Below are 27,428 nucleotides of genomic sequence, written 5' to 3'. Positions count from 1 at the left end.
GGTCCTTACAGTGAGGCCTGTTCTTTATACTTAATACCAGAAGTTAAGGTTAGCAGATGATGTGGAAAATTGGAGACAAGTCTAGGAAATTCAGCTAGAAGGGCGACACTGATTGCCATTTCATATCCAATAGCTGATCAGTAAATGTTACCTGCTGATTGGGGCAACTAGGCAAGTAAGATCATAAGACCATTTATTTTAACGTGCCAGAAAGCCCTGCATGGCATTAACCCATAGGAGAATTAGACAGTATCCTGTCTGACCTTGGCCAGATTGTTTGGCTTTTCCTTTATGACTCTTTGTAAGAGCTTGCACCGTGACCCCTTTGCACTGCCGATTGCTAACCCTTCCTATTCTATCAGATGACTTCCTTTTAATGTCTCCAATTGCTTACACTGTCAGTCCATCATTCTGGTTCCCAAAGGAACATACATACTGAGAGGGAACGTTTTATATACAATACTTCTGATAGTATGTTGCTGTCTTTTTAAGGACCACAATACCTTCACTTTATTCCACCTTTTATTCAAATAGTATTAGTGTAGTATAAAGTTATTTCCTATTAATTTGTTTTTCCAAGCTCCTTTCAAGGCACACCTATCTCAGCATGCAGTCTTAAAGGGCACCTATGACCCTAAAATTGCTTCCCCCGGTATAATAGAGCCCGCACACCCCTTTGGGGGGAACAATAGTTAGCTCCCTCCTGGTGCTGGCGGCCTAACACTGTAGGGGCTATTTTTTTTCAAGAGACTATTGTTTACCCCAAGCAGAGTGTGGGCTCTACTATACTGCACCTCTGGTGGGGGATGCAATTTTAGGGTCATAGGTGCCCTTTAACCCCATCCAGGGGGTTTGAGGCTGCACTGGAATATTTGGCTATGTATAATGTCTTTCTGAATATACTGTATGAGGAGGCATTACTTTGACATTTATAGAACTGTGATGCATTGGCCACAGCAATAATCTTTTCTTGATATCTCTTCTACTGCTGAATGTGTCTAGTTAATATCCTCATCTCTGGCCACTGCAACATGGGGCTCATTTAATGGGCTGCACTGGGAAAAGACAATCAAGTAAATTCCACTGCTTTCTGCTAGACGGCAGCAGTGGAAATAAGGCCCCATATGCCATAAGCCTTCGTAGCCTTTAAGCACTTGCCAAATGTATTCCCTATATGTAATAAAAGGACTACGGCCCATTTATCAGCATTCTGATTTTAGTGGTTTTAGGGTCACATTTACTAATGTTTGTATTTTTTCATTTTCATGAATCATATTTTTTGTGCTAAAATTACTCAAAAACATGAAAAATGTGTAATTTATTAAGCATAAAAACCATTTGTTGGGAACTGTCCTAGGCAAATTGTAACATTTAAAAACATTTTTTTCTTTGCAAGCGCAGGAAAATTCATACAAAAACAAGGATTTCAAGGTTTTCATATATTTTTTTCTATGGGATTTTTTTATTCAAGCTTTTTATATTAGGCTGTTTTAAAATTTTTTTTAGTGAAAATTAGTTTTTTTTCATGGTTTCAGAAACCACTAAAACCACTTAAATCAGAATGTTGGTAAATTGGCGTCCCAGTTTGCTTAGGAGCAGTAACCATCAGCAGGCAGTAAGAACTTGTGTTCCTGGGCACACTTAGGGGCCCATTTACTACTGCTTATATTTTTCTCCCACAATTCATGATTTTTTCGTTCTGCTTTTTAATTTGTTTATGCCTTTTATATTCAGATCTTTTAATAAATTACATGACATTTTTTAGTTTTAGTGGAAATTAATTTATTCACAGTTTCAAAACTCTAAACCTTTAGTCCAGGGTTTATAAAACCTTTCTTACGTATATTCAAAATTACTCTAAACCAACTAATTACAACTCTGTCAGGCTCTCATTTATTCCCAAAAAAATCTTATCTATGTTTCGCCAGGGTTACATTCCTGTGTTATTACTGTTGCCAGTACAAGGACACAGGTGTTCAGAGATTACAAGAAAGTTTGGACAACAAACATTACATAAAAATAGATGATGGTTTCCCAGAATTTCTCTTTAGACCTCATTGCCTAGAGCTTAAAGGAATACTGTCCAAAACACAACAGTTAAAAGAGCTTCTCCAGCAGAATCCTGCATTGAAATCTGTTTTGCAAAGGGCAAACAGATGTCTTAATATTCAATTTTGAAATTTCACATCGGGCTAGCCATATTCTTCATTTCCCAGGGTGCCACAACCATATGACCTGTGCTCTGATAAACTTCAGTCACACTTTACTGCTGAGCTGCAAGTTGGAGTGATATCACCCCCCTCCCAGCAGCCGATCAGCAGAACAATGGGAAGGGAGCAAGATAGCAGCTCCCAGTAGGTATCAGAATAGCACTCAATAGTAAGAAATCCAAGTCCGGCTTGGGACTCCTCCAGTTACATGGGAGTAGGAGAAACAATAAGTTACCTGAAAGCAGTTCTAATGTGTAGCGCTGGCTCCTTCTGAAAGCTCAGAATCAGGCACTGAGATGGCGCCTACACACCAATATTACAACTAAAAAAATACATTTGTTGGTTCAAAAATAAAATGTTAAGTGGCAGTGAATTATTTGCCATGTAAACAGTGTGATTTAGAAATAAAAAGTATACCTTAAAAATCATGACTGTATCCCTTTAAATTGTAAATGTTGTTGTGTGAACATTACAGAACCATTGCAGCGCTTTGTGCAAAAAGGTACATGTTCAGTAAGCTCTAGGCAGCTGCAGCTTGGAGTTTTCCTTAATGCTGGGCCTCTGGCTTGCAGTTGCTTACCAAAATATATTTAAGGGTTTATTAGTATTTAATGGGGATATCTCATATTGCATAGTTACCTGAAATGCTATTAGTGACTATGACATCCCATTGTGGTTAATTGTTACCAGTTTTTAGGTTTAAAAATGTGTGCACAAATCTTTTCTCATCAAATGGCATGAAAGCTTTCTATTGAAAAGAGAAATTATATACTTATTAGCACTAGCAAGCTTATTTATTGTACCAGCCCTAGGCCATCACAACACTGCTAAAAAAAGGAAACAAGGGCAAAGAAAATTTCCTTTAGTAAACATATTTATAGAGTAGATAGCAGAAGAACCCCCTAGTGACCAAAAGAGGGTAAAACAATCGTCAATTATAAACTTCTGTGCTACTCTAAAAAGGGTAAAACTTTGATTATTTCAGGACATTAAAAACATTAACAGCCCCATGTTAGCCGAAAGTGTTTCATGCTTAATCATAGGCTCCCACAAGGCACCACAACACATTATTATTCTGCTGCCACATAGACATGTCATATGTCTGATATGTTACAGACACAGCAGGGTAAGCTTTTAGATTCTGCCCTACAGTAGAGTATTATAAGGCAACACACATACATGCCATACTTGAGGTTTGTAACTTGTAACTAAACATCGCTTGACATCACACACTTCAGCATAATGTTTAGCTATTTCATACAGCTCATTACAGTGTACAGTGTTTTTGTCTAGTTTGTTACAAGGCCCATTTTCACATATGATCTTTATATTGCTTCTTGTTGTATTGTATTCTTGTTATGAAATAGCAGTTTCTTGGGGAAATGAAATAAGTAAACATCTGGTTGTGGTAGTGTATTTGTTGTTACATAGTGTACTTAGCTCCTTCTGGTTATGCTCTACAGGCTGAATTACTGTTTTGCGCACACATTGTTTTCTACCACAGAGCCGTGGTTGCTTCATTGTTGGAGCCAGAGTATGCACGAGCTGTGTACCCATGTTTTGATGAACCTGCCTTAAAAGCAACATTTAAAATTAGACTTGTGCATAATTCAAGTTATGTGGCGCTTTCCAACATGCCTGCAGTGGGTAAGTTCAAATCAAATACATTCCTATGTATTATTTTTCTTTTTGTACCTTGTAAAGATATTCACTAAGAAACTGCTAAAGTTGATGCTGTAATATGGTTCTAGTTTTAGAGGTAAATGATTAATGCCCCTATGTTTCAGAACCATGACATGGTTTGTTAATTAAAAAAGTATTTGTATTTGAATTAGTTACTTCATATACACTTCAAAGACAAGAGACAGTTTTTTTTATTATTAGTTTATTAGTCTCCTATAGACTTCATTTTAATAAAATTATTTAGCTTTTTAAAAATTATTCCTTTTTTTCTGTAATAATAAAACAGCACCTTGTACTTGATCCCAACTAAGATCTAAATAATCTATATTGGAGGCCAAACAATCCTATTGACTAGTAGACTTAAGGTATGGAGATCCAAATTATGGAAAGATCTTATGCGGAAAACCCAGGTTCAGAGCATTCTGGATAATGTGTGCCAATTAAAGAGTCCCTTGTCATGTGATATTTCTGAGATATTTAAGTTATTTTATAGTACTCAGCATGGTAAGCTTATAGATACTGTCCTACAATATAATAATACAAGACACATGAATGGCAAATATTACTATTTTTGTATTTGCACTAGTTGCTTCAAATATGAAACAGCTCTTGTATGTACACAAAGATATCTTTGAAGATGAGTCTTTTTTTATTGAGAGTTTTCCACTATCAGTCCCAGCTGGGGACTGGATCAAGGTATCACTTTTAGTGATGAGCAAAATTTTCCGCCATTTCACAAATCATTGCAAATTTTTCAGCAAAGCAAAACGGGACAGATTTGCTTAATCACTTTATTTAATGAAGTGGTGTTCTAGGGCTCAGCCACTGGCATACTGCTGTTCCAGTCTTCTTTTACCTGGCTATGAATAGAGTATTATTTACTGTCCTCACTACTCAGCCTACTATACAAACTAGATTGTCTGAAGTGCAGATATGTTAATATGAGAGAGGCCTGCTAAGTAGGGATGTAGCGAACCCGCGCAAAAATGTTCGCGAACCCGTTCGCGGACTTTCGCCAAAACTCGCGAATATTCGCGAACTTTGCGAACCCCATAGACTTCAATGGGAAGGCGAACTTTAAAACCTAGAAAAGCCATTTCTGGCCAGAAAAAGGATTTTAAAGTTGTTTAAAGGGTGCCACGACCTGGACAGTGGCATGCAGGAGGGGGATCAAGGGCAAAAACTTCTCAGAAAAATACTTGTAAAAAAAACGCCAAAAAAAAGCGCCAAAAAAAAAACGCCAAAAAATAACGCCAAAAAAAAAAACGCAAGCTATTCCTATGTATATGCATAGGTGATAAAACGCGGCGGAAAAACGCGGCGGGAAAACCAAGGCGAAAAAACGCGGCGCCAAAAAAAACGCGGCGAACCCAAAGTGGCGAACATCGGCAAAAGTCCGCGAATTTTCGCGAACGCCCGATGTTCGCGCGAATTAGTTCGCCGGCGAACAGTTCGCTACATCTCTACTGCTAAGCATTAAAGTACATATCACATCCAGCTGTATTAGAAGTTAAGTTCTAACTTGTATGATTCTATTCTAAAATCAATGAATATTTTTCAGCTGTATCTGAAAGGGAAGATATTGACGGATCCATATGGACTGTTACCACCTTTGACACTACACCGAAAATGTCAACCTATATAACTGCATTTGTTATTTGTGACTTTGATTACGTCAACATCACAGAACGAGGCAATGAGGTAACAAAACAAGTGATTACCCAATCAAGCATTATTTCCTCTGATATACTTGAAGACATATACAGTATACAAACATTAATAATTTATGTAGGGAAAACATGTTTAATACTGAGGATATCGCTGCTAAAATTGTTTTATGGCATCAGAACAGGATGAAAGTAAATGAAAAACTCCCCAGTCTAGCAACCCTTAGCAACCAATTAGATGCTTGCTTTCGAGCAGTAACCCTAATTGTTACCTGCTGGTTAAATGTTATTGGTTACAAGAACTTGTTCCACACAGAAAATATTTGTTAACATTTTTAAACCTCCGAATGCGATTTTTAGTGGAGATAAACAATTTAGGTAGGTTCTGATGCTGAGCAGAGCTGTGTATTGACACCCACTGAAAATGAATATGTTAAGATGCTCAAAACATTTAAACATATATAAAGAGAGATTGTCAAGTCTGTCAGATTTGATAAATATGTAATTAGATTTCAGAAATGTGTAACTGAATCTTAGCACAGGCCAATTGTCTAAAGACAGTTTTGTTCTACTGCCATACAGATCCGGGTTTGGGCACGTAAGGAAGTTGTGCAAAAGGGGTTTGCAAGCCTTGCTCTGAGTATTGCAGGCCCACTCCTTTCATACATGGAAGATTTATTTAATGTCTCATATCCCTTGCAAAAAACAGGTATGGTAATGTTTTTAACTGATTTGTCACTTTTTCTTTTGTATTAAACTAAAGGCATCTTTTAAAAATGCATATCCTTTATACAAGTTTGTGATCCATTTTATGGAGACCCATTATCCAGTAAGCTTCATCTCCCATAGAATGTAATTTTTAAAAATGACTTCCTTTTTTTCTCTGTACAGGTATAGGATCCCTTATCCGGAAACCCGTTATCCAGAAAGCTCCGAATTACGGAAAGTCTGTCTCCCATAGACTCCATTTTAATCAAATAATTCAGAATTTTAAAACTGATTTCCTTTTTCTCTGTAGTAATAAAACAGTACCTTGTAATTGATCCCAACTAAGATATAAATAATCCTTATTGGAGGCAAAACAATCCTATTGGGTTTAATTAATGTTTTATTGATTTTTTAGTAGACTTATTGTATGGAGATCCAAATTACGGAAAGACCCCTTATCCGGAATACCCTTGGTCCCGAGCATTCTGGGTAATGGGTCCTATACCTGTACTAATAAAACAGTACCTTGTACGTCATGGTAACTAAGCTGCATGAATCCATATTGGTAGCAATATAGTAATTTGGGGTTTATTTAATGTTTAACTCTTTTTTAGCAGCCCTAAAGGGGAAGGAAAGGTACAATCACTGGGGGGTACCAAATATTAGCCACCCCCACTTCCCCCCCCCACCCGTGATTGTAATCGCTTACCTTATACCCCGGGCTGGTGCTCCTGTGAGGAGGTATCTGTGAGAGAGTGATCCTCTTCATTCTTCTGTATTCATGCTGTTTGCACATACGCAGTAGAGTGAAAAGACGGCTTTTTTTCAGGATACCGAAGATAGACAAAAGAAGGTAGAGGATCGCTCTCTCACAGATACATACCGGGCTGGTGATTCCCCTTTGGAATACTATAAGATTCCTCAAGACCTTTAAATAGCTCCTAATGCATTTTTTACCAAACACTAATTGAGAATATTTTACACAAGAGGGCTTTTCTTGACTTTAATGGTGCTGGGGCTTTCTCCTAAAAAGACTAGGGCAATGCAGCTCTGTTGAACCAAACACATTTACGCTATGGGCTTGATGGTCCAGTCCTGTTTAGGAAGCCATACCATATGCACTTACTCTTCAATTAAAAGCATTAATGATCAGAACAGTTTAGAGAACAGGTATCAGCTGCTACACATTACTATTAAACCGAGGGACTGTTTAAAACTTGATTATAACTGCATCTTATTTTCTGTTTCTCTAATAGATTTTGTAGCCCTGCCTGACCTTGATGTTGAAGCAATGGAAAATTGGGGATTAATTACTTTTATTGAGGAAGCACTGATTTATGACCCCAGGCAGAAATCTAGCAATTCCAAATTTAGGACGTCTCTGATTGTTTCCCATGAGATAGCGCACCAGGCATGTGGTAAAAATGTCTTTTGCTTTTCCCCTTTAATTATTTTGCTAAAACCAGTTGCCATGATCTTTGGAATGAGAAGCTGAAAACACAGCAAGTAGCTCACTGGAAAATGTTGATCCGTAGAGACGTAATATTCCCCCTACAATAACGCTACCAAAAGCCTTTTATATTCAACACAAAAATGACTGCCGATAACTGAAAGCATGCAATGTTCTTAACAAACATTTCATGAATTTATTGTATAAAAGCTCAAATGATGTCACATATTTTCTGTCGCTTAATGGCATACTCATATGCTTTACTACTTCCATTGATACGCAGTCCCCAGTACTGATTTCCTGAGGGTGTCATTTTTTTCCCAGAGCCGGGACAGACATTTCAGGCTGCTGTAGCTGTAAAATCAGTCCTTTTATGAAAACAATGTGCCATACCCAGTGAATTTAAAAAATGTAAATCCATGTCAGTATCCCCAGTGATGCCAGGATGTGAAACTTGCTGCACCCACCGTGCCCCTCAGAAGGCACAAGTGGAGCTCTTATAGATGAGCACAATTAGGCACAAGCACATGTCATTTTAATGGGGAAACAATTCGTTCCTAGGGTTGCCTTTGTTTGCTTTCTTATTAAAACCACTGTGGTGAAATTATATGTAGAATCTTACAAAACAGAATGTTATTTCAATATATCCTGCACAATGTTATATGCTTCAGAGCATATCATAATATATCAACCCATGGACCAAACCCTGATGGGACCTTGTACAGTAAATGCTATGACATACCATAGTTAATCATAAAAAGGGGATGGGAATAGAATTTAATTTTGTATATGAATATGCTATTTCCAGTGAATTTCCCAAATGTTAAAGGTAAACTGTATTATATCGCAAGTACTGAATATTACTACTTACAGAAGTGAAGGCTTGTAATCATTCAATATAATATTTATAATTTGTCTAACGTTAGTCTTTATTTAATAGACTAATCATGGAAATAATGAATATCGGTAACCATTTAATGCATGAATAGAAACAAAAGTGACTTGATCAGTAACCTAAATGATGTTTTTTTCTGACTGGTATAATGTATGGTTGCTATGCAGTGTGCTGTAAGGAAATACTGTTTATGTCTTTTTATTGAAGTGGTTTGGAAACCTTGTTACCATGAAATGGTGGACAGATTTGTGGCTGAATGAAGGATTTGCGACCTACATGGAGTATTTTGGTATTACGTTCCTTGACTCCAAATTAGAACTGGTACGTAAAGTGATGATTCTGATCCCTTGAGCCATGGCCTGAAACTACTGTAGGTTGCCTTGCTGTATAGTAGTGATCTCCATGATCTTAATGCAGTGAGATTTCCAGCTACACACAGATACAAAACAGTAATGAACCAATTTACAATTACTTCTAAACCAATTCTTGCAAAGCTAACTCCAGCACCTAAAGGCTTATTTTTCAGTTTTCCCAATTGTGTTTTTTTCAGTTTGAAATAAAATCAAACTTTTACTAAACTTGAATGTTTGCTTATTTATTAAAAAATTAAAATATGAAAAACTCAATTTGATTAAACTGTGAAAAAATAAATTCATAGTCCTATCTATGACATAGCTATCATTTTAATTTCGTCTACAAACTCTCAAAAAAATAGAAAAAAAAATCTGATCTAGAACAGCTCATATTGACTTCTTCGTGAACTCGCAAGTTTTACATTTAAGTTTTTTCCTGAATAAATTTTTTTTTCTTAATAAATATCGAACATTCAAGTTTTCAAACCCATAATTCGAATTCATGGGTCTTAGCACAAAAATGTTATATCTCAACAACACTGATAAATCACAAATTTCACATGGGGCTAGCCATATTCTTCATTTCCCAGGGTGCCTCAGCCATGTGACCTGTGATAAGCGGCAGTCACACTTTACTGCTGCGCTGCAAGGTGGGGTGATATCACCTTTTCCCTTCCCCCAGCAGCCGATCAGCAGAACAATGGGAAGGTAGCAAGATAGCAGCTTCCCGACACCTGTATTGCTAAAAATGCTCCTATGCCTCAGATTCAGGCACAATGCACTGAGATGGCGCCTACACACACATATTACAGCTAAAAAAATCCATTTATTTGTTCAAGAATAAAATTTTAAATGGTAGAGCGAATTATTTGCAATTTGAACAGTGTAATACAGTAATAAAAACTATACCATCAAATTAATGGCTGATTCACTTTAACGTGTGCCTTTTTTCTAGCTTGAATGGCTGCCCCCATGGTTTCACAGCAGCTTATTTATATAAACAATACATTATAGTAGTGTATAGTAGTGTTCCCAATGCAGGGCAACTGTACATGACATTTTAATTACATTGATACACTATTTTTTGGTGTTACTGTTTCTTTTAAATACATTTTCAATGTAAAATTCCATAAATACACAGTGAAATGTAAGAGCATACCCTACTGTGTGCACAGAGTCCCTTGCATACTTGCATTTTTTCTGTATGCCGTAGTGTCTCCACTCTGAGAGAAAAGAGAAATAGAAAGGGAAACATGGTTACATATGAGACAAACCCTTAATTCAAACCCTTAGGTTTTTCTTTTGTGTTTACAGAATGAGTTGTTTACCATGCACAACTTGCAGCCCATCTTTGAAAGGGATGTGGGGGCTCACGCTAAGACGGTTTCAATGAAGGAAGAGGAACTCTATGAAGCTGATTCCTCTCACATGTTTAATGAATTCACATACGACAAGGTAAGCAGAACTGGAACTAACACTCAGAAAAATCACTCCACAAAACCACAAGAAAAATAAGAAAAAGCATTAAATGCATTTATGTCATAACATGATTGTAAATCTGGCCAGCTTGTAGGAATTGGAGTGGATTGCATTATGTACATATGGTTATTGCTAGGTCAGTCACTTAGCGGCAGATTTACTAAAACTAGCATTTTTCTGGCCTTGAAACTCATATAAACTCGACTTGGTATTTTTTTTTAATAAAACACGATCACTCTTGCATTTATTAAATGTGACAATAACGTGGTAGAATGAAAATATTGAGTTTATTTTAAGATAATCACAATTTTTTCTAGCCCAAAAATTTGTGAAATTTAAATGGTCGCTCATTTCCATAAATCCATAAAAGGAGCACTGGCACTCATTCTTGGAAAAACAATAATCTGTTTTATGTAAATCTTGAAAAAAACAAAACATAAAAAAATTCTAACTTTTCTCAGAAAACCTTAGTAAATGAACCCCCCCCCCCAGCTGTTAAGCAGGGAAGGTCCTCAAGACCTTGTGTGAAAGACACAAGGGAACCTGAGGTCCAAAACCTCAGAAAGGTACCAAAGAGAATAGTTACGATCGTAGCAAGTTAAATTTGTGCTGTATTCAGTGTTAGAGGTTGGTGAGACAAGCAGCTAAAGCTCCAACAAGGATAGAAAGGGAACAGTGTCCTGGTGGTATCTTGCCCAGATAAGGACCCAGTTGGAAGAGGGACAAGACTAAGTAGGACTTTGTGTGCCTCGAACACAAGGTGGGTCCTTGTGCTGAAAGTCTGTAAGAAGGTACAGCGCCCCTGAAGGTAAAAAAGGAGCAGAGAAGTAGGCATGCCCTGTGGCCTGGGATACCTTATGCTGTTTATATTGCTTGTTGGGAATTTGTATGACAATATTTACTTAAAGGAAAACTATACCCCCTAAATAAATACTTAACCAACAAATAGTTATATTATGTTAAGTGACCTATTGAAGAATCTCACCAAACTGGAATATATACATCAGTAAATATTGCCCTTTTACACCCTTTCCCTTGAGCCGCCATTTAGTGATGGGCTGGGTGTTCCCCCAGAGATCACATGACCAGAAATAATGCAGCTCTAACTGTAACAGGAAGGTGTGTGGAAGCAAAAGACAGAACTCTGTCCATTCATTGGCTGATGGGGCCTAGCATGTATATGTGCCTTGGCTTGTTTGTGTGCACTGTGAATCCTATGATCCCAGAAGGTGGCCCTTAATTTTTAAAATGGCAATTTTCTATTTCTAATTACCCAATGGCACTTATTACTAAAAAAAAAGTATATTTTTATGGAAATGGTTTATTTAGATGAAGCAGGGTTTTACATATGGCCTGGTTTATGCACTATATTTTTATAGAGACCTGCATTTTTGGGGGTATTGTTTTCCTTTAAAAGCTATACTGGGACTGCAGTAAGGTGTTCCTGAGTTCATTAGCAACATTGTGTGAAACTCCTGTTTATTTGTTATTAATATTAATACTGTTGCCAGTTCCCCAGTGTGTGACAGTGTGTGTGACAGTGGTGCAAGCGCTAGTTGACCTAGAAGTATTAAGTCATCACATTACATGCTTGCTATAAACTACTGCATGACTTCTTAGCATTCAGGATGATGTAATAATATGATATACTGTATAGCCCAGTTAATAAAATGATTCCTTAGCAAACATGCAGATGAAAGTCCAAACAATTGGGTTCCTATGACTGATGCCAGTAGATATTCTAGTGTAACAAACTTATCATTGTTCCTATCTTCTGTTCATATATATGTTTTATTGCAAGTTGAACTGTTACAATTTTGGAAGGTGCAAGTTTTCCATGTTACGCCTAAAGGTCCATATTAAGGAGAGGAAAATATTAGTGCTCTTGTTTTATAAACTGAAATAAAGATTTAAGACTATGGGGAGATTTACTAATCCACGAACGCTCCGAAGGCGTCTGAATGCGTTTTTTCGTAATGATCTGTATTTTTGCAACTTTTTCGTCACCGTCGTGACTTTTTTCGTATGTTCTGCGACTTTTTCGTCGACGTTGCGACTTTTTCGTATATTTTCCGCGACTTTTTCGACATCATTGCAAAAAAATTGGATAGGTTTTTCCGCTGTTTACAATTGCTCAATATGAAAGAATCGCGACGGCGGCGAAATAGTCGCGCAAAATACGATAAAGTCACGACGGCGACGAAAAAGTCGTGACAAATACGAAAAATCGCAACAGCGACAAAAAAGTCGCAAAATTTTCGTTTCCAATACGATTTTTTCCCTTTTGGGATTCAGATTTGTGGATTAATAAATCTGCCCCTATGCATTCATATTTAAAAAAATGCAGGAATCTCAACCTAATCTAACTTTATCTTAGTGGAAATAAGTAGCGATAAAGGTCCTGCCAGATACCTTATAGCCACTGGCTGGGTCTCTCAGTTATCCACTGTAGTTATAACTGTAGTTATGTTTGTTTGCAGTAGAGAAAATGTGTATAAACCTCCCCTTGGACACCCTAGTATAGCAGTATCGGGGGATTACTGCTGCTTTTTGCTTTTTTTTTTTAACTCTCACTGGTGAAAGTATTAGCATACAAGGATCTGTATGACATTTCCTACCTACATTTATTCTTACATAGTCACATAGTTGCATAGTTACATAGATAAGGAGCACAAGTTCAGCTTTTCATTATTTTCCCTGATGTGGCCCAAGGCATGCAGAATGATGTAATGTAGTATAGGAACTGTGCCAAGTTAACAATCAGGAAAGCAAATGCTTAAGAGCCTCCAAGCAACAAAAGTTGTTTAACTAGAGATGGCAGAGCCTTGCTAAATAATACCCCACATGAACAACAACTGTTAAATTAAGCTCACAAGCATCGAGGGGCCTTAGAGTTACAAATTCCTCATATGGACATGAAACACCACATGACAGAAGATAGTTTACATTTAAGCAGTTATACAGTATTATGACCCTAGGCACAGAGCCAATTGTAATGTAAGCTCAATAAAATGGTTTATAATGTTTTCAGACATCTGTTACTACATTGCAACTCCCACGTTCCACAAAAATGTAAAACTGGGATTCAAATCTGTGCAGGTTGAACATCTCTTGTCTGGGATTGTAACTGATATACAAAGAGAGAAAGGCACAACTATAAGGAAACAAGGAATGTAAGGTCTGTCACCAAGCAGGATTAGTCTGTAGGTGACTTTTGGATAAAAAGAGGGGCTACACAATCTTTGGTCTTCAACATTGAATGAAGAAAATAAATAGTATAGAACCAAAATGTCTTTCTTTCTTTCTTTACACTGCCATTATGACTATGGGTGTGTCCTACTTCTGGATTACCACCATGTTTTGAAAAGTCTGAATTTATTGAAATCAGCATCAATAAGCTGTACAACGGTGACTTGAATTTTGGTGACAATATACTTCAAGTATATTTAGGGTTACTTTAGTATATACTATATTACAGTTGCTATAATATTAGCATCTTTTCTCTTATGTTCTCATACCGTATGTTCTTTCTACTTCTGTATCCTTTCCATTGTTACTGTGTTAATACTGTATATTTGAGGACCTGTAGAATGCCAGTCTCAAAACATTTATAGATAGACATACTGAGTATCTTGTGTTTCTTGTTCTCCAGGGATCTGCCCTTGTGCGAATGCTATCGAGTTTCCTGACAGAGAAACTCTTCATCAAGGGAATCAGCGTGAGTTCAGAAAAAACCCCAAAACTTTCTTGGATTCATAAATTATATTTGGCAATTTAGAATTGGGAAGATTCCTTCTTGCATACTTGAATCACCAATGTGAATGGTATGTGTCTTGTTTGGTCATAGAATAGGCATTAACGTCTAATTTGTTTCATCACAGTCATATCTGAAGACCTTTTCGTTCTCAAACGTTGACCAGGATGATCTGTGGAATCATTTGCAAATGGTACTTTTTAAATCCTCCTAGCATATATATAATGGTCATATTATTTAGTATGATATTATAATTTATAAATATATCCAAAGTGCATTTCTTTTCTACAGGGCACAAAGATGCAGAACAAATATTGTATTTGTGGTATGAGTACTTCTTGTAATTTTTCTTAATTTTTGCTCTGTGGATCCCTGTGAAAGCAGCAATAAAATGAGCTGTGCTGTAATAAGCCTCAGGAAATAAATGTCCAAATTGTAGCCAGAAGTTAAAATAGGCAATTGTACTATAGCCAGTAATACAGACTCGATATGAGGGTTCCTACATACAGCTTGTTAGTCTTTCTGCCCACTAAAGTGGGGCAGAAAGTGATGCATGTTAGGCACCCCCAGTGACTTTAATCGCTTACATGAAACCCCCGGCCAGTCTTCCTGTTAGGAGAAAAGTGCATCGGCTGGGGTTTATGTGGGCAAGCATTCCTTCTTCAATCTTTGTGCATGCACAGTACAGTGAAAAGCCGACTTTAACAAAGAAGTTGGCTTTTTCATTCAATAGCACATGCATTGGTCCCAGGATTCTTAAGAAAGAAGACACTTGCATATAACCCGGTCTGGTGCAGTTTTCTCCTAACAGGAGCACCGGATGAGTGATTTAGCCCCCAGTGATTTAGCCTTCCCTTCTCCTTTAAAGGGGTGATTTATTAACATCCGAGTTTGATTTTTTTAGTGCCAAAACTTGCACAATTTGAATTATGGTTCAGAAACTCAAATGTCTGATATTTATTACGGGAAAAAAATCAGAAAAATTTTATGTAAAACTGCTGCATCTAAAAGCTTGCAAGTTTATGTAGAAGTCAATGGGAGTTGTCCTAGGCAAAGTCAACCTATATTTATGAGATTTTCCTTATTAAAAAATAAGCAAGCTTTCCAAATGCATTTTTTTTCAAATTAGAAGAGAAAACTCACAACTCAATAACTGATAAATAAGCCCAAAAGAATTCATAGAAACTCCATAAGTCCTTGTTCCTCCTCTAATTAATAGGCATAGGTGTCTGAGGAACCTTTGATTTAAATCCCCAACCCTCATGCACAGAATGACAAAAGAGGCTCCCAAAAGTGAGCTATTCTTAGGATCATGGTGTTTTTTTAATGGTCAGGCTAGTACAGTTATAGTAATGACCATTATTTTCTTGCTACAATTAAGATATGTTGGTACAGATATATGGGATGAGTATTATTTTTAAACATAAAAATGTCAATTTCATTCTTGTTTGAATATGGTATTTCATGATATCTATAGTTTAATATCAGTAAACAAAATTAATATTCTAAGTTTATAGATCATCAAGATGAAGTTCGGCTTCCAACAACATTAAGACATATTATGCAGTCCTGGACATGGCAAAGAGGCATACCCCTTCTCACTTTAGATACAACTACCGGGGAACTGGCTGAAGAGCTGTTCAAGACTGACAACACAGATAACATCACAAGTGATAGCAAGTACTCTAACCTGTTCACTTGTTGTTATCATTCATTTACAATAAAGAAACCATCTAAACTCTGTGTATTGTTACACTGTATTCATACCAGACTTTATTCCTTCCATGATCAGGCTAGTTAGCAAAAAAAAAATTGATTTTGTTTAATGTAATTGGCCTATGGAATTGATTAAATGGATATACCAGTCTGATGAATCTTTTTTTGTTAAGCTTTGATATAAACGTGCTTTGGATTGTAGTTGATTCTATGCTAATTTTAGTGAATATGATTAATAGCTGAATTAACTTAATTAACTGAATTAATCATATGCATTATTTCCATTTTAGTCACACATGGATTGTCCCTGTAACCTGGATGAAAAATGGAACCAAGCAAATATCGCTCTGGCTAGACAGCAAATCTAGTAAGTAGAGTAATTACAAAACAAAACAGACCTGTATAAACAGACCTGTGTTTAGTGATGTCAGCAGTTTAAATCTGTGATTTCACTTGTGTTACAAAATAATGTAATCCCTGCTTTAAGATATCAGCATATTGTAGGTCAGCTTGGAATACACAGGCCTGCTGCCTTGTGCATATATATATATATATAAATATAAATACTTACACAACAACTAAAGGCTGTTATTGGTTATTTTGTAGCCTCTATGTGACCTGGCAGCTTACAGGAGACACTGTTTTTGCAGTAAACCTGGTTTTTATGTAACCAAAACTTGCCCAAGCCCATTCATAAATAAGCACCTGCTTTGAGGCCACTGGGAGCAACATCCAAGGGGTTGTTGAGCAACATTGCTGGTTGGGGATCACTGTGTTAGAGTTTCAGTCGGAAACATGTATACAGCCATATGAAACATTCATTTAACCCTCTTTTCATTTTATAAATGTAGAAGTTTTTCCAGTATTGACCACTGCAGCAGATGAGTGGATTGTTTTAAACATCAATGTAACAGGATATTACAGAACAAATTATAATAAGGAAAACTGGAACCGCCTGGCAAAACAGCTGGAAGCCAACCCAAAGGTAAGCATGCTGATATACTGTAGTAGTTGTGGTTTTATTAGACTATTCTTTTGGCACTTTATCGTTGGACACCATTAAGGGCTCTGGCACACGGGGAGATTAGTCGCCCGCGCCAAAACTCCCTGTTCGCGGGCGACTAATCTCCCCGGATTGCCATCCCACCGGCAAAAATGTAAATTGCCGGTGGGATGGCATACGCGGCGGCGTGATTTCAGTGAAATCGTGCCACCGTGTATGCCATCCCACTGGCAATTTACATTTTCGTCGGTGGGATGGCATTTCGGGGAGATTAGTCGCCCGAGACACAGGAAATTTGTTGCGGGCGACTAATCTCCCCGTGTGCCAGAGCCCTAACTGGTAAAACCCATCTATGAATGTCTTAAATTCATCTACAGAATTAATCATTATGACCTCAGTAGGCTAGGCAACTCATTCATTCATTATTGGCAAAGTAATGCACCCCTTTAAGTAAAGAATAACTCTACTCTATCCTATTTGTGAGATAATAATGCAATCTAACTATTGTAGTGCAAATCAAACATCTCATTAGTTAGAACTGTTAATTGGGAATGAGGCAACTAATCTCCCCATTTGCCATAGCCCTTAAGAGAGAAACTCTCATTTATTTATGCATTCTATTCAATTAGCAGAATCTCAATTAAACACTTGGCTTTTAAAATAATTGTTATATACATCATCTATATCAATTCGTTGGATCAGATTTAAGTCACTTTTTTGCATGGGAAACTTTTGACAATTTCAAAACAAAATAAAAAGCACAAAAAAAGATTCTCAGCAGTTCAATTTTTTCCCAGTTATTAACACTTTCCTGACAAATTTCCCTTAACTAACAGTGTTAATTTATCAGTTTGTGTTTCACTGCTTGGTTAGACTGCTTTGATTGCAATTAAACAACATTCTATTCTTTTTAATGTTAGAGCTCAGCAACAGAGCTCTAACACCTCCAGAGAATTGTGGCACCCCAGAAGAAAAAACGAGCATTTAATGCTTTAAAATGACCACAACTCAGGTTAATTGGCTGATTAGCGATTTAGAGAAGCCTTTTTTTACCAAAAGGGTTGTTAAATGTGAAAGGATGGTTATTGTTTATCTTTAATGCCCTTAACACGTTGTCTGCTCATTGTACAGGTTGTACCCACAGTTAATAGAATACAGCTGATTGAAGATGCATTTATTTTGGCCAGGTGAGTGGAAAATAACAATCCCATTGTTTCCTGTGGGAGAATTAAGAAGTTCTATTTGGCAAAGTCACTGATAGTTTATTACCGGACAGCAGTCTGGCTGAGGTTACTGGAATGCCAATTAAATAATAGGATTTCAGTTAGATTTTAGTACAATGATATTTCCATTTCTACTTCAGCCAAAAAAGATTTAAAAAATTAGGCAATAAAAACCCATCAATGGGAACCACTTATACGCCGTAAAGCAGTACAATTAGCGATGAGCACATTTTTTCAGCAGGCATGAATTTGCTGTGAAATTCCGCATTTTACCATTGGCAATTTTGTTCATGAAACTGCCGTAAAAAATTGCCACAACAAATATTTGCAGAGTGAAAGAAAAGTTGCCACCAAAAAAAGTTGCGGTTGCATCAAATAAGTTGTGGTCTCGTCAAAAAAATCATGGTCTTGTCAAATAAGAAGTGGTCGTGCCAAACAAGTCACACATGTCAAAAAATCATAAGGCAGCCATGTTTGTGAATTTTTTTGTGGTTTTTGCAAATTTTTCAGGAGTTTTGTTAATTTTTTCTACAGTGTTTTATACATGTTGGAATGACCCCTGTTTATCATGCTGTGTAAGGACTACGGCGCACTATGCCAATACACCCTGTCCCTTTGCACATTTACAGGAAGGGAATCTGCCTGTCACTGCTCACATGGCGTGGGATTTTGGACAGAAAATGTTTGATTGCATTTTCTGGATGACATCCTGCCTGCCTCAAATGTTCTGCATCTGGCACAACTGTGTTGCAAATTGGGCATAGTAGAGCCAACTATTTTAAAAAGTCTGCCTGGCATCATTTCCAGTGTTTGCTCGGGTCAGTTCTGGTGTTCAGCATGCATGTGACATCAGCGCCTGATTCTTTAGGCGCAATGGTGACTGACGAATGGCACTGAGGGAATCCTGGTTCTACCTTCTAGTCAGGAGGAGATGGTAACTCCAGCATTCGCACAGCACTATGCAACAAAAGGCACAGAACCGCTCAATTTGGAATGGAAGGGTATTGTAGTCCACCTTCCCTGGCCTCTCTCCAACCTTTGAAATAGTGGCATGATGCTGGCTGGGTGGTGCAGCGCAAGTGGGCTGGGAGCGGGAGCAGGGAGGAGGGACTGTTCATGCCGGTCCCTCGCAGAAGATTTTTTTTGAGGGCAGCATGACCAAGTTATGCCACTGTACATACAGCACATTTGGGCACAAGTACCTCTTAATGAAAGTGGTTTTAGACTGCAGACTGTATCTGCAGATGTAAATGATGTTATCTCATATATTTCTTATTAGGCCTCATTTTATTTTTAATGCTCTCATTTCGCTAGGTATGGCTATACTGACCATGGGACAGCACTTAGTTTAACCAAATACCTTGAGAAAGAAGAGGAAATCAATGTGTGGTACACAGTACTGAAACATGTGACGTCTTCAGATTATCCGCTAATCACTTATACCAACTTCCCCCTATTTAAGGTACTACTTTATGGTGTTATTTGTGAGTGCCTCATTCTGCCAAGCTAGTACTGACATACAAAGAAGGCTATAGAGATGAGGAAGGCTAGGGGGCCCATATAAATGTAGAGGGACACATCCATCCTGCAGACCTCCAGCTAGACTTTATGATATATAGTTAGGAAAGATCCAGTAGGAAGGGGGAGACCCAAATAAGGTTAATTGGAGCTCACTGGAACATAGTATTTTCATGTTAGTCAGACTAAGTCACATAAGTGTAGATTCACTAAAGTGCGATAAAACGAGCGCTATTTAATAGAGTCTTATTTTTCGCATCTTAACGCACGATTCAATAAAAGGATACTTCGTTAATTTAGACGCAATGCTGTTTGTGTTATTTAAGTCGCGGTATTTGACACACGCTAATTAACACAGCGCTCACAAATTGTCACCGCGTGCGAAAAAACGCACGCCATATTAGCCATACACGCCATTACTTTTGGAAAACTACTGTTCTGAAAATGACCATTTCCCTGCAAACTGGAGGCTGCATCACTCTAGGGCCAACACAGAATTGAATAAATCCCACTGCAAACTCCTTATTGTGTTGCCAAAAGCTCATGAACTGTACTTTTCTATAATTACCGCCTGCCCCAAGTAGGTGTTAATTTTCACACAAACGAATGCGATATTTAGCGCGTCTAAGTGTTTCTGAATCATGCGTTAGTATTATTTCTGCGCGCTAATTAACGTAATGTGTTAAATTTAACCCATTCGGTTGCACTCTATTTAACGCACGTGATATGCGACTTAACCCATGCAATAATACTTTAGCGAATTGCGTGTTTTTTCGCATCAATTTTAACACAAAAAAGCATGCGATAACGCTTATCGACCTTTAGTGAATCAACCCTATAGTCACAAGTAAAAAAATGACACTGAAATTACATCAGCATAATGCATGTAGACTCTATATATTGCCTGTCCAACTACAGAATGTGTCAGGAACTTGAACTTTGGAAGACACCTAATGATCTCTCTTTGTCTTTAAAAAGAAATACATATTGAAAAGAATAAGTCCAATATACCAGCGATTTGCAAATTCCATTCGCAGGAACTTTGATGAAGCAGCAGATGATTATTTTATACAGTAAGTGCTGAATTTATTAGTCTATACAATATACTATAGAAGTGAAATATTTCCCCTTCCTTTTTATCATAAAGGATAACTTTGAGCACCCGCACCTTTGAGACTTTCTATACTGGAAAGAAAGTGGGAGATACTGAGTTCACCTTATAACAGTTTTGGGGAATAAAAAGATCCTGTGATTTTAACAATCTTTGCAATTTGGTTTAATTTAAAAAAACGGAGTATTTTTAATATATCTACCTGGAAAGGTAGCAAAGCATAGAGTCTTAGGTCTTTTCTGTGTGTGAGCCAGGGTGCCTTCTGCCCACGCCGCTTAGTAAGCTTACAAATGAAAGGGGCATGCACAGTAGAGATTAATATGCGCTTTCTCCTCTCTGCTGGTGTTGGGAATCCCCTTGCTTAGACAGAGAGAAGAGCCATACTGAACTATGCATTGCTATCTTTCCAGATAGATATATTGCAAACGCTCCATTTATTTAAAAATTAAAACACAATTGCTATTTATTTGGCAAAACTATTATAAAAGATGAACAGCCCCTTTAAATTTAGTTAACAAACTTTGAATATATTTGAAGTATAGGATCCGTTATCCAGAAACCCGTTATGTAGAAAGTTCCGAATTATGGAAAGGCCATCTCCCATAGACTCTGTTTTAAAGAAATGATTCTAAATTTTAGAAATGATTTCCTTTTTGCTCTGTTTATAATAATAAAACAGTGCCCTGTGCTTTATTCAGTCTAAGATATATTTAATTGGAGGCCTATTGGGTTTATTTAATGTTTAAATGATTTTTAGTAAACTTAAAGTATGGAGATCCAAACTACAGAAAGATCCCTTATCCGGAAGAGCCCCAGGGGCCGAGCATTCTAGATAACAGATCCCATACCTGTAATCACAAAAGTGAGTTTATGCCACACAGCAGAGGTGTGCAAGTGCTACTGTGCATCATTCATTTGTGTCCTGATTTTCTTTTAAGGGTGCACATCGAGCTCATTCTTAAAACAGCGTGCTCCTTTGGCCTGCAAGACTGCCTGCAGCTGGCACATCAGCTCTATGCCACGTGGATGAAAAATTGTTCCGGCAATGTGTAAGAGCATTCATAATATGGTAGTAAGCACACACTTGTTCTAAAAACAATTCTCTTCATGTATCTGTCATCTTGGGCAGTCCTAAGAACTACATCCCTTGCCATATTGCACAGAACTGTGCCTAAGTAGCTCACCTATACATTATACCAGCAGTGGCCCAAGTGGGCCTGTGTGGGCCCAGTTTATGCACAGTTACAGGAATGATCATATTGACTGACATGATAACAAATAGCAGGATTTCCTTTGTGGTGATAAAGGTAGTGGGGGTGTTCTTACAAATTTTCCATATAATGCCCAGCATGCTACGGCCTGATCAGTGCAATTTTGATATCCATGTGTGTGTCCAAGTTGTACTGATTGCTCAGAGACTTTTATTGTCTACCTGTGTGTATTTGGCTTTCAAATAAGGTGCAGAATAAGCTTTAATATAATAAGTGCCACATAGCATAGACGTGTACAAGTAAGTAATGTGCAGCTCATTTGTGCTTATTTACTGAGATGCGCTACCACTTGATATGCTTAGTAAGAATCACTATGGCTATACTCACAGTGAACTAGCCAGTCCGGTTCCTCCCCAAGCATGGGCAAGAGTTTTAGCTGACAAAAGAATGTGACTTTGGTGCCAAATGGAGGCATGCTGAGGCAGAAGCCAGTTAGTGCTCATAAAGAACTGACTTTTATTATATTATTTTTTACCCACAATGCATTATTTTTTACACACAATGTTTTTTTCCTGGAACCCCAGCTTCATTGCAGGTGCCTGCCTTCAGCTAGGTTGATTCGAAATAGCTGTATTGTGTTAAGGCTCAAGCACCTTGGTCAATAGCTTTTATCGGTGCCCATTTAGCTTTGCAATTTGATTAGATGGGTACTGTATACACCTAAACACATTATTGCACATTAAATTGGACTTGTATTGAAATTGCATTTATATTGCTTTAATAAAAAAAAAATATTTCAAATTTTTAAAAATGATTTCCTTTTACTCTGTAATAATAAAACAGAACCTTGTACTTGATGGTAACTAAGCTGCATGAATCTATGCTAGAGGCAAAACAATTCTACAGGGTTTATTTAATGTTGAAATTATTTTTTACAGTACAGATATGTAATGTATGGATGTTTAAAACATTTTTTTATAGTACAGATATCCAAATTATTGAAAGATCTCTTATCCAGAAAATCTGAGGTCTCAAGCTTTTCAAATAATAGATCCCATGTACAGTATATCTGAGTCAATGTCAGGCTAAGTTGTTCATATTTTAGTTGAGGCCATTGAATTGTTAGTGCTGCAATGTCTAATGATCATTATGATCAGAATGAAACATTCTTTGTATGTTTAAAATGCAATGTATGCCATCTAGTGGCTTTAAGTTGTACTGTGTAAACAACTCTGGAATATTGGTGTTCGGTGTAGAACTGGCATTGGTATTCTTGTATGAGAAAATATACAAGTAATGAATTCACATTCTTGTTCATTCCAAACCCTTTTCCCTAGATAAACCTGCTTGCCTGACAGTATGTGATTTACATTTAATTTTTAAAAGATAAAAGGCATAAAACATGTGTTGCACACATTGTTTCAAATAGTAAAAATTTCTTATCTACCCCCCAGCATACCAGAGTCTATCAGAAACCCCATCTGCTGTTATGCCATTGCTAATGGTGGTGAAAAAGAATGGGAGTTTGCATGGAAAATGGTTAATAAATCAGAAGAAATTGAGAGAGACTTGTTGTTTTATGCCTTGAGCTGCACCAAGGAGCCTTGGTTGCTTCACCGGTAAGGGGGAAAAATGTATTACTATGGCAAACTGCTTTTTCACTTGTATCTTTTAATACATAGCTTAGTTCATATTTAAAAGCATGAAGAAAATCAGCAGTAGTAACAGTACCACCTCCTTTCCCGCTCTACCAAATATACACATGGCTCTAGTATTCTGGGTTCCTCTGTGGGTATGGAACTAGTCCCAGACTATACACTGGGGGCCCTGCATCTGACTTGTAAAGATGGAGGGGGGGGGACAATAACCAACTAGTCCCGGGAAGGGGGCAAAATTATGATAGATAGATGCACAGTAAGAATTACAAGGGTCTTGAAATTTAGTTATATTATATTGGAATTCTGGCTTTTTCAGGTATTTAGAATATTCCTTGGAAATGTATAAATCCTCTGCTTTCACAATCTTTCTGGATGTCATAAAAAATGAAATAGGAAGACACATAGCTTGGGAGTTTTTGAAAGAGAACTGGCAGCGCATACATGATATGTAAGTAATTGGTAAAGAAAGAAAAATGTATATACTGATTTTTATGGACAAGCTGCATTTTTTTTGTTATTTTGCAACACACTGGATTGACCCCAGTAGGAGGCAAACATTGTGGGTATTTTCTAATGACTTATGCACAAATTCAAGGTGGCCCTTCCATGGCTAAAACAGCACATCTGGATTGAGAGGAGGCTGTGGTCCTATGTAACTGCTTCCCTTTCCACCCCCCCATGCATGTCTACATGGCCAGATAGTCAAAATGGGCCAAACTGCCCAACCAGTTGGTGTCATGTATAGCCAGGTGTCCTTAGCGATATGTAGTATATATTTCATACAGATTCATTAAGGATCAAGAACTATCTACAGCAAGTCTCTCTCTTTTAATATTCATAAATGTCTATAGACAGTTTAAAGCTGTCTATGTTCTATGGATAAGTATACCCTCTTCAATTAAGCAGTCTGCTCTTCTTATAAAAAACCAACATGTATTTCTGTACATATTTAGGCAATAGGCTTAGCTTATGGCATGCAGACCTGAAAAGCAGCAAATATGCAATTGGTGGAAGCATTTTCCACTTCACACTTAAGAAATCTTAAACCTTGATGTCAAAGGAATGCCCAATTGTGTTAAGGTGGCCATACACAGGCTGACTGTAGCTGCTGATAACAGTCCCTTGGACTGATTCGGCAGCTTATCGGCCCGTGTAGGGGCAGGAACGAGGGGCATGCCTGACCAATATCTGGCCTGAAATTGTCCAGATATCGATTGGGCAGGTTAAAAAATTTAGTCGGAACAGGGACCGCAACAGCTCGTTGATGCGGTCCCTGAAATGACTGCTCCATTGCCGCCATTATAATTCAATTGTTTGGCCCCCAGGGCCAAATGATCAAATTAGCCTTCATGTTCCCCGATATCGCCCACCCGTAGGTGGGGATATCAGGAGAATATCTGCTCGCTTGGTGACCTCGCCAAGCGAGCAGATCTTCACATGTATAGGCACCTTTAGAATGATATGATCTGGAGTCTGCTTTGCTTGGCAAGCTTACACTGGAGATGTGCAGCAGGGAATTCCTCATCAGCGCAGGGAATTGTTGTTTCTACACTACAGTTCTGCTTTGCCTCTCATGCCAGTGCTGTTTGGGCTCTCCATGAATAGAATAAACATTTGTATTATATATATATATATTTTTTTTCAGTTTTGGACCAAGAGATACTGTGGACTTTTACACTGTGTTATTACCAACTTTTGCATCAAAAGCTGCTTCAGATTTACAATTCCAAGAGGTAGGTTTCAGTAAAAACTGCATAAACTCTGGTGAAATTGTATCCTATGAAAGCACACATATACATGGAGAAGCAATACTGTGCCTTTATGCTCTAAAGAGTGGGGCTCATTAGTGGGGCTCCAATCAGCACCAGCTGCAAATCCCTGACCTAAATGTTAGTGAAATTAGTGTGTTTTTGGAGTTTTTGGACTACTGGAAAAATGTGATGTAAACACAATCTATTTAAAAATAAAGTGCAAAAGGTTGGAATGTGGTGTATTGGGCAAATAATATATTTTATTGTGGTATGGCCGAAGTAAACCTGTGTAATACAAACTAACGTCACAGGGAGACTCTTTGGCCGGACACTTAAGAGTTCATTTACAATGCACCACACAGTGTGCGAAAAAAATTATATAAGCAATTGATCATTTTTTTGCACTTTCCACACTGCATTGTGCTCCCCTTAGTGCTCTTGCAATTGCGTCCCTGGGGTCCGTAACTGACCCCATTGGTGTTAAATAAACTGAAGAACCATACAGGTCCTGAAGATAGTCAGCAACAGATATTATTCAGTCACTAATGCACTTATTCGCCAATCCTTTACTTGTAACACAATTCAGATAAACATTGCCAGAATGACCATGGTATAGGCATACAAACCAAATGAATAAGTGAGCAGGAGGGCCCACTGACACCTGGGCCCCCAGGAGTTTTTTTGGTGTCCTGGTGGGCCAGTCCGACACTGCTCCCTTTGATAGACTCCCCAGGGAAACCTTACTTCTTTCTGCTTCCAGAACCTTCTAGAGTGGATTCCCTACCTAACACTGCCATCTAGTGACTGAAACTTATAACAATATGTAATAGAAATACAATCTTTACATTTTAAATAACCCTTACAGGGTGGTTAAAAGGAATATTTTTGTGTTTATGTCACGTTTGTACATTTTTTCAAATGAATAAACAATGGGAATCATATATTTCTTTATTATTAGATTCAGCTGTTCATCAATACTACGATAAATGAAAACCAACGGGAAAGAATACTGGAACAGGTGGAAAACAAATGGAGAAAGAGCCTTGGCTGGACAAGTAAAATAAATGATGAAATTCTTACTTGGTTACAGAGAAACGCAGATGAAGCTGAGATCTGAGAGCATCACATTCTCACCTGTAACTGTTGAAAATGTTAATAACTCCTGTATATAAATGGTTTCTCCTCAACTGCAGAGTATGTATTATATAAATATATTTTTACAGCTTGTGTGAATGTAATTAAATAAATTCATCCTGAGTTACACTTTGATACATCCGTCATAGACACAAGTACTTTACTTAACTTGAATGCAGCATAACCTGACAAATCCTATACCCAAAGGTATGGGGTGGTTGGTGACCTTGTTAACCAGAGGATCCATGGACTGAAATGTAAGTTGCCTGTAAGTGCCACCCAGCACTGTGTAGCATAGTAAAATTGTGCACTTACTTTACTATTTCACTTTTTATTTTTGCATGAAACCATCCACATATTGGCAAAAAAGTGCACACAAAAATTACTGCACAACTCCACTAGGAGTCCTTCAGATACGAACCCCTACAACCATAGAGCTTAACTAAACCCTAAAGATTAAGATGGCTAAAAATGCTTTATTTTGTATACTAAACTAAACACTGCACATGCTCAATGTGCTCTGGGCAGCTGCTGAGAAGCTGAGCAAAATGAGGTTTGCCTGTCATATAAACTGATGCTACAGGGCTGATTATTACATTCTGATGCAAATTGCACTGGTTTCAGAGCTGCCATGTAGTAATTATCTGTACTAATTACTTATATTGTGACATTTATATTCTATATATACAGTACATTGTGAGTTGGTCCCTAAGCTCAGTAAGTGACAGCAGCACAAAGCAAGTGCAGTGACTTAGCAGAAAATAAGATGGGGGGCTACTGGGGCATCTTCGGGGGCACAGACCTTCCCTGCTAATAGGCTACAGGGGCCTTGAGCTGGTACAGCAGCCCAAAACATAATGTGCAACATTGCCCTACTTTTTTAGTTAGGCTAAAGTGGATACCA

At 37.7% G+C, this 27,428-nt stretch overlaps 1 protein-coding gene across 1 annotated transcript in view; it reads left to right on the top strand.

Annotated features, from left to right (window-relative positions):
• Window positions 1-26,659, top strand: part of lvrn (laeverin) — a 29,636-nt gene extending 2,977 nt beyond the window's left edge. The window contains exons 2-20 of the mRNA XM_031893133.1: window positions 3,715-3,857; window positions 5,455-5,594; window positions 6,143-6,269; window positions 7,525-7,679; window positions 8,821-8,934; window positions 10,281-10,421; window positions 14,098-14,163; window positions 14,327-14,392; window positions 15,710-15,879; window positions 16,206-16,282; window positions 16,767-16,900; window positions 18,050-18,105; window positions 19,456-19,603; window positions 20,638-20,732; window positions 21,709-21,819; window positions 23,436-23,600; window positions 23,956-24,087; window positions 25,285-25,372; window positions 26,349-26,659. Coding sequence (XP_031748993.1) covers window positions 3,715-3,857; window positions 5,455-5,594; window positions 6,143-6,269; window positions 7,525-7,679; window positions 8,821-8,934; window positions 10,281-10,421; window positions 14,098-14,163; window positions 14,327-14,392; window positions 15,710-15,879; window positions 16,206-16,282; window positions 16,767-16,900; window positions 18,050-18,105; window positions 19,456-19,603; window positions 20,638-20,732; window positions 21,709-21,819; window positions 23,436-23,600; window positions 23,956-24,087; window positions 25,285-25,372; window positions 26,349-26,507 — 2,287 coding nt within the window. The 3' untranslated portion in view covers window positions 26,508-26,659. The remainder of the gene's footprint in view (window positions 1-3,714; window positions 3,858-5,454; window positions 5,595-6,142; window positions 6,270-7,524; window positions 7,680-8,820; window positions 8,935-10,280; window positions 10,422-14,097; window positions 14,164-14,326; window positions 14,393-15,709; window positions 15,880-16,205; window positions 16,283-16,766; window positions 16,901-18,049; window positions 18,106-19,455; window positions 19,604-20,637; window positions 20,733-21,708; window positions 21,820-23,435; window positions 23,601-23,955; window positions 24,088-25,284; window positions 25,373-26,348) is intronic.
• Window positions 26,660-27,428: the final 769 nt, after the last annotated feature.

The sequence above is a fragment of the Xenopus tropicalis genome, chromosome 1 (assembly GCF_000004195.4).
Source record: "Xenopus tropicalis strain Nigerian chromosome 1, UCB_Xtro_10.0, whole genome shotgun sequence".
Taxonomy (NCBI): domain Eukaryota; kingdom Metazoa; phylum Chordata; class Amphibia; order Anura; family Pipidae; genus Xenopus; species Xenopus tropicalis.
The sequence above is the reverse complement of the archived record's forward strand: the minus strand, read 5'-3'. Positions and strand labels throughout refer to the sequence as shown.